The following is a 13,397-nucleotide window of genomic DNA, read 5'->3' as shown; positions in this document are numbered from 1 at the left end:
CCAAGAAAGATGCCTGCTGGAAGGTGTAGAAGCTTTGACCAAGGCGGTCAACACGGCGTCTACCAAGCATGCCAAAGACCCAACCAAAAGGGTGGTCTCGTTCTTCAAGCAAAACGAATTGCGCTTGCTTGCTTAAGGCAGACAATAAGGGAGGATTTGTCGTACTACACGATAAAGTTTTCAACGAAAGGCGGACCAAGTTATCGCAAAGAACTTCGTCTGTGTGAAACCTAGCGCTGCAAGGATCAAGAGCAGAGCCGCTGCTTTGTGCCGTGACCTTAGACTGTCCAAGCTCGCTAGCTCAATAACTGCATGTAAAACGATAGCGCTGTCTGTATTCTTCGCTGCAAAAACGCACAAGGACTCAATGCCGTTTAGAACAATCGTTAGTGAGGAGGGATCATGGCAGTTCCTAATAAGCCAGTTTTTACTGAAGCACCTCAATGCTTTACAACTTGAAGACGCTTCTTATACTAAGAACTCGACTGATGTAGTAGCCTTCTTCAATTCCAGTGACCAGCCGCCACGGCTGAGTTGTAATGGCGCTCGGCTACCGGCCCGAAAGACGCGGGTTCGATCCCGCCTGCGGCGGTCGTATTTCGATGGAGGCGAAATTCTAGAGGTCCGTGTAATGTGCGATGTCAGTGCACGTTTAAGAACCCCAGGTGGTCGAAATTTCCGGAGCCCTTCACTACGGCGTCTCTCATAGCCTGAGTCGCTTTGGGACGTTAAACCCCCATAAACCAAACCAATTCCAGTGGCCATATCAGCTATGCCTTTTCTGTAGATGTTGAGGATTTGTTTTATTCAACGCAGCATCAAGGGTTGTTTTAGCTGTCCGAGATTGCATTTAAAGAATTGGGATAATAGGCTTTCAAAACTCAGGTGCGGTATCAGCAGAAGGCTTCATGTCTTTGCTCGAATTTTATTTGAAAGTCACCTTCATATCTTTTAAAGACAACTTTTACATTCAACGACAAAGAATTTGTATCGGTTCTTGCGTTGCCTCTGTTCTTAGTAACATATTTTTAGCCGCCATTGACCGCTCCCTAAATGACGAGTTTGCTAATCTGAAAGTACTGAAGTGCTTTAGATATGTTGACGATTTTTTCATTGTTTTATCCAAACAAATAACATTGACCCACAATAATTCAGTGAGTAGAATAATAACTGTCTTAATACAGTATGGGCGAGGCTTGACCTTTACGCATGAACTTCCTTCTAATGGATCGTTGAAGTTTTTAAATATTAACCTGAACGCCGGCTTACAACATGCCTGCTGGTACTACGCGCCACGAGCATAGAAAGAGCTACTCTTACCAAGTCATGCCAGCAAGCAATGCATATCAGCTTTAGTAACCAAATTGAAAGGCTGCTTTCGGCCGGCTTCCCCTGCGACGTCATAACAGCTGTGGCCGAGAATCTTCTTAAGAAGATAAAAAGAAGAGATCAAGGTAGCACGAATGAGCCGCTGCCAGAAAAGAAGATCGTGGTGGAACCATATATACACAAAGTAATGCACAATTTAAAAAAAGAGGCCAAGAGGCACGGTGTCCCTGTCGTATTTTCTGCCCCACAGAAACTCGCAGGCTTGTGCCCGAAAATCGGTAACCAAGGAGCTAGAGGCAGTGGATGCAGCATGAAACATGCTGAAAAGTTTGTCATATGTGCCACGTGCGTGGTTCATGAAATCCCGCTCAAGTGTGGAGGCACCTACGTAGGACAAACAGGCCGTTGCGTGAATGAACGCGCAAGGGAACATGCCGATCAATTTGAAATAAAGAAGGAGGGAATCTGCCCGCTCATTGCCTTGCCCGCAGTGGATGCGAGCCTCTGCTTAAGACGATAAAAATTCTAGGAAATTGTATTAACTAAACAGCGCGTGCGATTTTGAAGACCTACCAGATAAAAGGAAACGGCGATAAATGTATAAGCGACACTTCTGTCAAATTGTACAAGAAGAAGAATTTTCTGCGCACATCTTGTTAATCAAGAAATGACTGGCTTTGCCCCCCTCTCCCCTCTCTCATTCCCCTTGTCTTTTTTGCTGCGATTCTGCATATATAAGGCACCTTCACACAAATAAACTCAGTTGATAGTTTGCGCTCTTTCCGTCTTCTTGGCCTTTTTCTGTGTTTGTTTCTTTCGAATGCGCAGCCTGCTTCTTCAAAGCCAGGATATACTTAACGAGAGGTATGTTTCCCTGGCTGAGCTTGTTGTTGTCACTGTATGTTTATCAATGAGTGACATTGGGCACCATCTCGGCGGCTATGCGCCGTCTATTACGCTTGGCAGTCTAGCATCTCCGTTTGGCAAGCCGTTCCTCATACCCCAATCGTGGTTCTTTTTCGCTCATGGTTGTACACTACTGTGGACGGCCGTTGGCTGTGTGCTCCATTCCCGTCAGAACGTCTGGAGAGGCCGAGGAGGTGGCCATAGACTTGGCGATGGTCTCCACCTCTGCAGAAAGCATCTTCAGTGACTCTAAATCTCCGATTCGCAATTTCGCCAAAGGCCGGGTCTCCTCCGTCACCCTATCTCTCCTCCACTCCACCAAGGACCAACTCCGCCCGATCCAACTGATCTGGGTCCCTGCGCACTCGACCAATCCAGAGAACAAGGCTGCCTACAATCATGCCCGAGGATTCGTCGACCAGGACGTGGTGTCGCCCATCCTGCGAACGGCGAGAGATCGTATGGTTACATTTCATGACATAACCATGCACTACCACTTAGGTAGACTTTTACATCCCTCCGCACATATTTCTCTAACAAAACCTGAAGAGGTTGCGTGGTTGTAACTCCAAACGAACACCTTCCCCACCCCCCGCGATATATGCCTGCATATACCCTGGGAGATAACTAGAAGGATAAGAATGGGGTGGAGCGCATATGGCAAATTCTCGCAGATCATGAGTGGCAGTTTACCAATTTCCCTCAAGAAGAAAGTGTACAACAGCATAATCTTACCGGTACTCACCTACGGTGCAGAAACGTGGAGGCTAACGAAAAGAGTTCAGCTTAAGTTATGGACAATGCAGCTAGCCATGGAAAGAAAAATGTTAGGTGTAACGTTAAGAGATCGGAAGCGGGCAGAGTGGGTGAGGGAACAAACACGGGTTAATGACATCCTAGTCTAAATCAAGAGAAAGAAATGGGCTTGGGCAGGGCATGTAATGCGAAGGCAAGATAACCGCTGGTCCTTAAGGGTAACGGAGTGGATTCCAAGAGAAAGTAATCGGAGCAGGGGGCGGCAGAAGTTTAGGTGGGCGGATGAGAATAAGAAGTTTGCAGGCAAAGGGTGGATGCAGCTGGCAAAGGATAGGGTTAATTGGAGAGACATGGGAGAGGCCTTTGCCCTGCAGTGGGTGTAGTAAGGCTGATGATGATGATGATGATGATGATACCCTGGGGTCTACTATGTGGCCAACATGCCACTCTATCCCGCATAGCTTGATGAGGTTCACTGGTCACTGACCAAGGTCAACAAAAAATGACGTTTCGGGAGCGCTACGGCTCCCTTGTTCACAATGAGCAACCAGCTGGACGTCCCGGGCTTTTTGTAGCGGTTACTATCGTTTTGAGGCATTTCGCATAGATAGAGTGCAACGTGCCGTCATTCTTATTTATTGTGTTGGGCGTAGTCTGGATGATTAATGACTCGAGATTTCGGTGGGCTGATACATTCTTTTCTGTTGTCACTATATCTGCTTCATCCCCGTTAATTTCGTGAACAGTCTCTTGCGCATGCTCCGCGATTGCGTTCGTGGTCACTTTTCCTTTTCGTACATCGTATTGATGTTCTTTCAGGCGTCTCTTGAAGTCTTTCGTTTCCCCTGAAGACGCCTGAAAGAGACGCCTGAAAGAACATCAGTACGATGTACGAAAAGGAAAAGTGACCACGAACGCAATCGCGGAGCATGCGCAAGAGACTGGTCACGAAATTAACTGGGATGAAGCAGATATAATGACAACGGAAAAGAATGTATCAGCCCGCCGAAATCTCGAGTCATTAATCATCCAGACTACGCCCAACACAATAAATAAGAATGACGGCACGTTGCACCCTATCTACGCGAAATGCCTCAAAACGATAGTAACCGCTACAAAAAGCCCGGGACGTCCAGCTGGTTGCTCATTGCGAACAAGGGAGCCGTAGCGCTCCCGAAATGTCATTTTTTGTTGACCTTGGTCAGTGACCAGTGAACCTCATCAAGCCATGATTCCTGACCAGACGGTATGCCGTCGAACCCTCGACTCTATCCCACATACTTTGGGCTTGCCCTCAGGACTCCCCTCGGCGAAGTTTGCAGCTCTCGAATCCAGACGACTGGGAGGCCGCATTGCTCAGTTGCGACTCGGACGCACAGATCCGGGCTGTGACAAGAGCCCTACAAGCCGCCGAACGCCACAAGCTGATGGCCCCTTGATGGGGCTATAAACCCACACCCATCTGCTAGTTTTTTTCTACGGAAATAAAGTTTATCCTCCTCCTCCTCCTCTCTCTGTTCTGGCGTCTCCGCTGCCCTCTTCGCCTTCTGACGCTCATTCTCTCTTTACTGAATAGCCAAGTGCCAGGCGACAACCTCACGATCGGAAGAGTTAATCTTCTCTTGTCTACACCGCCGTTTAACAGCGGCTGGACTCTCCTTCCCTGCATCCATATCAAACGTTGTGATACAGCCGCCCATTACATCTCCACCTTTTATACGCAGTGCTGCGCATGCGACGCGGGGTTCGGGTGATAGAGCGGCGTACGGTGAGGTGGCGTCGAAGCGCGTGCGCTTCGTTCCGGCGGTGTAGCGGGCGCGCGGGCGCGGCGAAGGCGAAGCGCACGCCGCACCTGTTTCACCTCGCCGGTTGCCATGATAACGGCGCAGGCGCACAACTGGCCTCTCCCAGCCGCCGCGAAATGCTCGACTGGTACCCCAGTGTAGCTCTCGCTACAAAAGAATACGGTGGAGTGCATATGGCAGGTTCTCTCAGATCATGAATGGCTGTTTGCCAATATTCCTCAAAACAAAGGTACACAATAGCTGTATCATACCGGTACTCACCTACGGGGCAGAAACGTGGAGGCTACCGAAAAGGGTTCAGCTTAAGTTAAGAACAACGTAGCGAGCTATGGAAAGAAAAATTATAGGTGTAACGTTAAGAGACCGGAAGAGTTAATGACATCGTAGTCGAAGTCACAGGAAGAAATGTCCTTGGTCAGTTCAGGTAATACGAAGGAAAGCTAAACGCTGGTCCTTAAGGGTAGCGGAGTGGATTTCAACAGAAGGCAAGCGTAGCAGGGGGCGGCAGAGATTTATGTGGACGGATGAGATAGGAAGTATGCGGGGATACGTGTAGCAAAGTAAAAAGTGCAGTTGTGCTCATCTGCGCACTCGTGGAGAAATTTCACGCTCGCTCGGTAGTTGCTCAATGCATGAATCTTTAAGGTTCACTTCAGCGAGTACACGAGCTATTTGTTAATCTAAGAGCCGAAAAAAAGTGGGTAGCGGGTATAGAAATCAGCACCAACAGAGCCGGGGCAGTAGTGCGGCGCGGCTGCTGACTAGACGAAGCGATGGCGACGCTATTGGTCGGTGGGGGCTTTGTTCCCGTTTCGAAGGCATTCCAAAATATTAAACGTCTCCACGGAGCTCCGTCGAGTCAAATGTCATACAATCCGAATGTCATTGAAAAACTTCGTGTAGTAAGTAGCTTATGTGCTACCGTAGAGTCGAATGACATTCCGTTGGTAGGCATGCGACAAGCCCGTGTAGCAGGGGTACTGATTAACTTTCAGCAGCTCAATACGGGTGCAGCTACACTAGCGAGAGGTGCTCGTGGAGCACTGCGTGACTGGGATCCGCATGTGCGCCATGCTTTAAGGTCCTTGCTTCTGTTGTGTTTTAATCTCGCAACCGTTTGAATGCGTCATCCTTTTCAAATGCCCATCTTTTGCGACGGCCCCCAGTTGGAGACGAATCTGCATGGACCTGCTGAATTCTTCATGAAGATAACGCATTGAACATCTAGCGTAAACGATGCCCGGCGTCCATACAAATGGCGGTAGACCACTATGTTGCCAGACTTCGTATCACCCCAAGTTGTTCTGAACAAGAATTTAGATTGAGTCATACATGCATAGCTTTATTGCAATCACAGTTTGAGCGAAGGTTGAAGTGATGCTTCGCGGCTGAGATCCGCCAAGGTCAATGCGCAGTGGCATTCGCATCATCAGCGTTTGCTTTCGCTTCACAGCATTTGTATGTGATGTTCCGTTGTTTTGTTTTTGGTAGCTTCGTCCAGAAAGTGAGGAAAATTACTATACACACGTGAAACACAACTGCGTTTTCGCCACGTTTTCTTTTCTGATTTTTTGGTAGCGAAGTCGGGGAGTGGCTCTTGGACGATTTTATACGGTCGCAGCTGCAGTCCCATATTTACCTTTAATTTGTGCGCAGGACCAATTTTAAAAGCTACGATTACTTTTTAGTGATGTTTGCAACAACTTTATTCTCCTCTCCTATTCATTAAATTGAAATGCTGAGTCGGTTTTGGCTATAATTCGCTTTAGAAATTCATAGACAGGTTTAATTATGTATACTCGGCGTTTTTCTTTGGAATGTTTGGTCAAAATGAAGTTGAAGGTTGATGCCGCTTACCCTCAAGAATCGCTGCAGGCAAATTTATAGAGTCCTGAAACACTTGCCAATTGGTAGTTCCGGCGAGAGGTGTTCACCTGCCAAGCGGGCGATAGGAATGCTACGGGCTAAATTGATGGCCTCGTTCATTGCAGGCGTGCAAGGGGACACAAGTGCTCACAGAAGCCGGAATGGCTGCCATCACCGGCAAGGTGGACGGCACGACTGTGTATGCGTACGACGATGTAACAACCTGGCAGTTTAAGGTACGTCTGTGTCGATGCCATGAAATTTGTCACACAAGCACTTATTCGCAAAGCCATTCGGACGGAGATCTGCACTAGTGAAAAATGTCTTGAGCTGAGCGCGTGAGTCAGGCGGGTAAGCATGCACGGATAACACAAGTCCGCCGGATACACATGGCTGACAGTCGAGAACTTCTTGCATGAATGAATAGCAGGATACGGGCCCATCGAAAAAGACAAAGGCTGAAGTTTCGCTCATGTTTTCATAATATGAAACTAGCAAGTTCCGCTGTTTACCACATCATCTATTTCGATTTTATCATGTATTACTCTTTTTTCGCGCATTATTATTTTTGGCGCTGCACTTCTGCGTCCATGGCTCACGTGCCTGCATTTGCACATTATGAAAATAATCATCCAACATGATAGCCACAATTTTACCGTAATTGTAACGAACGGGTTCGCCTTACGAACGCATCCTCTAATTGGGCTGTTTAAAAGTAGTTTTTTTCCTGGCGCAATACATGGACCTCTCTTTTGTGCCTCGCAATGTCCTAGAGATGATAGTGCTAGCAACCGTACTTTTTGCAGCGATAGCTACACTACGCCAGCCACTTCGCGAGGACAGCGTGGATTCGCGCTGAGCCGTGGCACCATCGCTCCGCCAGCTGTGCGCATGCGTGGAGTGACGTCATAGCCCGCAGCTGCACCGACGTCGGAGCAGACGTCGCCCGCTTCGTCAGGACTCAGTCGTGCGCATGCACGGAGTGACGTCAGAGCACGCAGCTGGTGCGCGCGCCGCGCGCCTACATTACGCTAGCATTTTGAGCCTTCAGCGTGGCGGCGCCGTGGACGCCGTGGCAGCTGCCGGCGGCGCGGCGCTCCGGCGAAACTGAGTGCAAGTGGACTGGAGAGAGGGGAGAGAGTGAATCCACGTCCAGGCACGAAGATGAAGAAGGAACGCCCAGCGAAACGGAGCGGCGAAAGACTGACTTTGCAATTCGACTGAGCGAGTTCCACTCGGCCAGCTGCAGCTATGGCGTCACTCCAGGTTTAACCAGAGCCAAACAACAGCCGTTTTTCATAGCTGAAACAACTGAGCAATAGTAGAAGCACCATCGGTGAATTTCAAGTCTACTATACACCACCACACCGGAAAAGCAGCCAATAAGAATATTCCGCGGGGAACCCACGAAACAATTGAAACAATGCAGATCATAAAGGATCTTTGTGTTATCTGTCATGCCAGCACGTTCACTGCGACAGCGAATTTTGTCGCCCTAGTCCATGTGTGTGCTTGCCGACCGGTAGGTCACCCTTAAATTTCTTCGGTGCCATGGCCCGCCAGCGAGCCATCGATGACGCCAACTGCTGGTCACTGCAAAGAGATTGAAATAGCGACATGGCACCTGCGCTTTTTCAGGCTCTTTGAACACTGTGAGCTGTCCTACGCGTGCATCACGAGACTCGGTATTCAGTCTCACGGCACCAATACAGAACGTGGCCCACCGGTTACACACAGCGCAGTGAACGTGTGATTGTAGGAACTTCCTGCGGTTGGCCTTCGCGTTTAATTTTCTGAGCTGTGTTAGCATGAACCCTTGCTGCGCTGTCTTGGACAGCATTGTGGACTACTGGTCGAGTTATATGTGCGGGTTTAAGATAAAACCAGTTGGCTTACTGTCGAGAACGGAAAGCATCCTGAACGGAGAGTGTTGTTGTGTTTAGAATATGCGTTGTAATGGAACAAGAGTATATTCACCCCGGCTAGTTTATCTCCCAGTGTTACTGCTTCAATGTTTATACGATTATTTTACCACGCGTAATAAAGGCACCTCCCCTCCTCCCCAGTTTTCAGTGAATTTTGAATATAAATTTTCCGTTCGATATACATGTAAACACGGAAACACATTTAGGAGCGCTGTCGTCAGTTGTGTAGACAGCAAGCTAGCAGTTTTTCTGAGCGTGTGTGTCATCTTGAATGGGATAAAAAAATAAATAGCGTGCAAGCAAGACAAAGAAAATGATAGTCACAAGCAAACTTACAATCAGGGGCTGTGTAATTGCATAAATTCAGTAGACCAGGAACCGGAAACGAGGAAGTGGTCAATACATGAGAGCAACAAATGCATTAAGAAAAACAGTGCAAACCCACAAGAATGTATGCATTCTACTGTCAACCAAACAGATATTCTCTTGTTCCTGGCCAAATTTCTGGGACTAATTTACGTCTTCTGGAAGGCTGTTCCAACCAGAAATTTTCCGTGGATAAATCTTGTTTTTTTTTTCTTGTAAAGGTTGGCTTCCTTTGTTCCGATCAGCGACCCCTCTTGGGAAAGGGTGGCGGGAAATGAAAAAGCATTAGGTAACAAAGGGTCACACCTTGCGGGTTGTGCACAGCAGAGAGAGCACGTTTATGGCGCTCTGTATAAATAAAGAAAATATTCCATAGGTTCCCCCTTAATATTAGAACGCCACCCGACGGCGCCGCGCGAAAGGCTCAGCCGGTCCACCCAGGGCGGATTTTTTTACGGCCTTTCGAAAATGACATGGGAGCAGGCGCCGGTCGCGTTCTTTCCGCTTCTGGGAGAATATCCCCGGAGTCAAGGCTTGGCCGTGGGTGGAAGCAAACAGTCCGAACGCATTACGTAAACAATGCTCTGCTGCGGTCGGCGCTCACGCCGAGTGTTTCTTTCTGTTCGCTGTACCAGAGGCTGTTTGCTGTAGCCTGTCCGTGGGAAAGCCTTTTGGGCTAGACGTGCCGTCGAAATCGCCACCTGGGCACAGCACGCCCTGCTTGCGAGAGCAATTTCAGCGCCAAAGGCACTGTCCGAGAGGCGTATCGCAGCCCTGGTAACAAGCACACTACGCCGACAGCTGCCCTCTCGCATAGCCGGGCATAGAGTGCCAGCTCAGGTCGTGCCCGATGTCGAAGAGGGGAGCGTCCGGTGGGACTACGAGGCGGCATTCGGTCGGCTAGCTCTGGACTACATCGGTCGGACTGCTTCGACAGCTCATAGAGGTTACGAAAATAGTTTAGCATCAACGTTTGACTAATATTACCCGCCATCTGAAATTCACAACACAAGCCTCTCAGGGGAAGGTTTCCAAGGTGAATGATCCTGACGCGCCGGCGGCACGGTCTTCTCGGTTGCCGCAGGCTTTCCCAAGCGGTAGTTCTTGTGCATAGGAGAGTGGTGTGACGTCTGAAAATTCTGTGCTTGTGTCCCAGTGCAGCTACGTGTATGCGCAGTAATTTGGAACACGGCACTTTCGGTGGGGACGTTCAAAACGGCAGACTGCATTTCGATTGGCCTGTGCCCAAACACAACGGATTCCCTTTCTAGGGACCTTGGGACAATGATCAGCTTAAAAGACCATGTTTTAGCGCCGATAAGTGCGTTCTCACAATCGTTCACCGTGTAGACATGCACACTAAATCTCTCATCGCTACGAAGCTTCATCTACTCTTCTGACTGCTGCGGAAGCTCTCCGAACCGAGACTGGCGAGGCTCAACCCTGCAACGAAGGATCTAAGGGTCCCGAATCAAAAACCGTCCAGTGCTGAGGACTCTCGCGCAAGACGGAGGACTGAGATTCAGTCTGTTGTTGAAACTTTTGTGTGTAAAATGTTAATGTGTATAATAAGGGTCAATTGGAGAGACATGGGAGACGCCTTTGCTCTGCAGTGGGCGCAGTCAGGCTGATAATGATGATGGCAACCGGTACTAATAAGAAGGGTTTGTTTAATATATTGTTTAATATATATAAAGGGTCCCACACGATCTAACCATACTCAAGTATAGACATATGTTTGCTGCAAGTCAATAGTTTAAGATTAAACCGAGCATCTTGGAATTTGCATTTGAGAAGAGAAAGGCTTGCAGAAGCTGATGAAGAAATATCTGAAATATAGGTACTTCATACTGGATTACTAGTAAGAGTGACGCTAAGATATTTATAAACAATAAACTGAAAATTAAGACATTTGTGCATGTGATAAAAAACTGAACCGATATTATTTTATCAGTTACACTTACAAACACTGTTTTCTGAAGGTAGCGCTTAGTACACCTTTACACAAATCTTTTTACACCAATGTTCTGTTGAAAATATCGATGGCAGCAATAATTTTTGGCCGTTTAGTTGGCATGTACTGTTGTACCCGTAAACAATGCAATCAACAGCTAATAGTCGAATGATAAACCAGTTAAGAAATACTTGAGTTAAATCATTAACATACAACAAAATTCACAGGACCTAAATAACGCCCTGCGGCAGCCAAGGGGTTAAAATGAGGACATCACAAATATTGTCATTCATATCTACGAACTAATCTATGTTCTTCATGCATGAACTTAAGCGCTAGGAACAGTAATGCGTCCTAACTTACAGAGCAATTTGCCACGGTAAACTTCAGCATATGCTTTAGAGAAGTTTGAAAATGTAATTGCCGCCCAGCGAGCTTTGCAGATTTCACGCTCCAATTTTTTGAACGAGCGGAATGTTGTCTAGTCCCCGCGGTATGACTGCATCCTGCAGTTGCGAAGAGAGCCATAAAGGAGGCTCAGAAACTGGCGAGTCAGGCGATTTTAAGGGAAGAATAAGAGAACACAAGAACGACATCAGCGAATGTCGCACGCCATCGAACGCACTGGCAGAGCATGTTCAAGAAACGAAGCACACCCTTTACTGGGAAACCACTACAATCTTAGATACAATGAAACCTTTATCGTCACGACTGCTTTTAGAATCTTTTTATATACAGACTACGGATAACGTTATTAACAGGACAAAGAATAATCTCCCGGATAACGACGCCCATTCACTGCGCTGTCCAGTGCGCATATACGAAGCGGCCTATTCCGTCCATCGTCATTGTGAACAATGGACCCGTAGGGGTCCCAAAACATCCTGTTTTAGAATTATTTTTAGTTTTGGAGACTGTTTTATTCAACCACTAGGCTCAGACTCTACACCGTTAGCAGACTTGGCTCCTTGCAAGGACGTGTTGGGCAATTCCCTCCCCGGCGCGGTCGCAATGCTTAGTTTAGAAAAGACAGCGCAAATCGCGAGAAACACGACATTGACAGAGACAGGGCCTTGAACGGTTGCACTTTTGCCGCAAAACGGAGCCTGCTCACTGACTCCTGGGGTCGCGCGTAAGCATTCGCTTTCCGCGAAACACCGCGTGACGAGGACCTCGTGTCGGAGCGAAAGCTGGCAGCGCTGCATGGCACCGGCAATTGCCCGCCTCCCTTCTGTTTCGCCTGCGGTTTTGGTGTTCTCGCTTCTGTGTGCTGTAAGAATGGGAACTGTGTGAACGAATTTGCAGGTGCTCGTGGGTAACGACATCGCAGGCGCCGGCGTGCCATTGGCGCTTACAGTTTTAAAGAAATTATTCTCACTCACTCTAACGAGCGCTAAATTACTGTTAACTTAATTTAGGCAAACAGATGTAATAGAGGATTTTTGCTTCCAAGGGGGTCTCTAGTGAGGATCGGCAACCTTCCGACTGCAGCTCGGGAGCTCTGCTCCAAAGGTGTTGTGCGCCCATGGGTATGATTGACTATATTGCTATTTAATCTTATTCTTTCCTTTCAGATTTGACAGTTTAACTAAAGTTTCGTTCCTATCATTAAGAGATCAAATTAAGCAATGCTACGAAATCAAGCCTGCTGGTCCCTTCTTACAGCACGTCCACGTGACCAGAATCATAAAGTGTCATTGCAAACTCATGTACAGTAGCCGCTAATTGGGTAACAGCAAAACAATTTAACGTGTTTGCATTACACGCCCGAAAAAGTGTTCGCAGGCGGTGTTACCTGAACTCTCCACCTACCACGTGCCACGTTTGGCAGGTGGTCTCGTAATAATTTCTAGGGGATATTAGGGATAGGCCCCAAGGTGGCTTCCGCAGAAGAATTGGCGGGTGGCTGCCGTGGAAGCTGGAGAGGGAGGAATGTGAGCGGAGGAGAGCAAAAATATCAGAGCGGCACTCTCCCGTTGAAGTGGTTTTGTGCAAGCTTCCCTTGAAAGTTTAAGGGCGTTGCGCTATGAGTGGCTCTCTCGGAAGAGGGAACGTGCAGAGAGTGCGACGACGCCGGGAATAGCAGCAATCTCGTAAGGTGCGTCGGCCACACTGCTCTTGAGGGGAAAACAAGTAGAAGCAGCAAATGTGAAGCAGTATAGAGAACAGTCTTTGCAAATAAAGGCAGATCTAAAAAAATACTTTCATGTCACACAGTGCGGAATTAAAAATGCTGCGCTTTTCTATCAAATTGTGCCACCGATCGCCTACGATTTTTTTTTTCAGTTAGGCATGACTTAATATAGCCTGACAAAACATGCTCTAATAGCTGGCAGCTTGTACAAGCAATTGAAAAAGGTGTGAAATTAGGGCAATGGAAGGATTTGAGGACTCTGCGAGCGCCGGGACACATGTCACGCTTTGCAAGTGTCTGGCGACCTTGCAGCTTACGGCTCACGCTGTGAAAAAGACTGATCCGAGCTGGACCTT

The 13,397-nt window shown here is 47.9% G+C and overlaps 1 protein-coding gene across 1 annotated transcript in view; it reads left to right on the top strand.

Annotated features, from left to right (window-relative positions):
• Positions 1-13,397, top strand: part of LOC144097579 (uncharacterized) — a 955,709-nt gene that overhangs the window by 744,600 nt on the left and 197,712 nt on the right. The window contains exon 8 of the mRNA XM_077630249.1: positions 6,788-6,898. Within this exon, the coding sequence (XP_077486375.1) occupies positions 6,788-6,898 (111 nt within the window). The remainder of the gene's footprint in view (positions 1-6,787; positions 6,899-13,397) is intronic.

The sequence above is a fragment of the Amblyomma americanum genome, chromosome 7 (genome assembly GCF_052857255.1).
Source record: "Amblyomma americanum isolate KBUSLIRL-KWMA chromosome 7, ASM5285725v1, whole genome shotgun sequence".
NCBI classification, from domain to species: Eukaryota; Metazoa; Arthropoda; class Arachnida; order Ixodida; family Ixodidae; genus Amblyomma; species Amblyomma americanum.
This window is presented reverse-complemented; position numbering and strand designations above follow the sequence as displayed.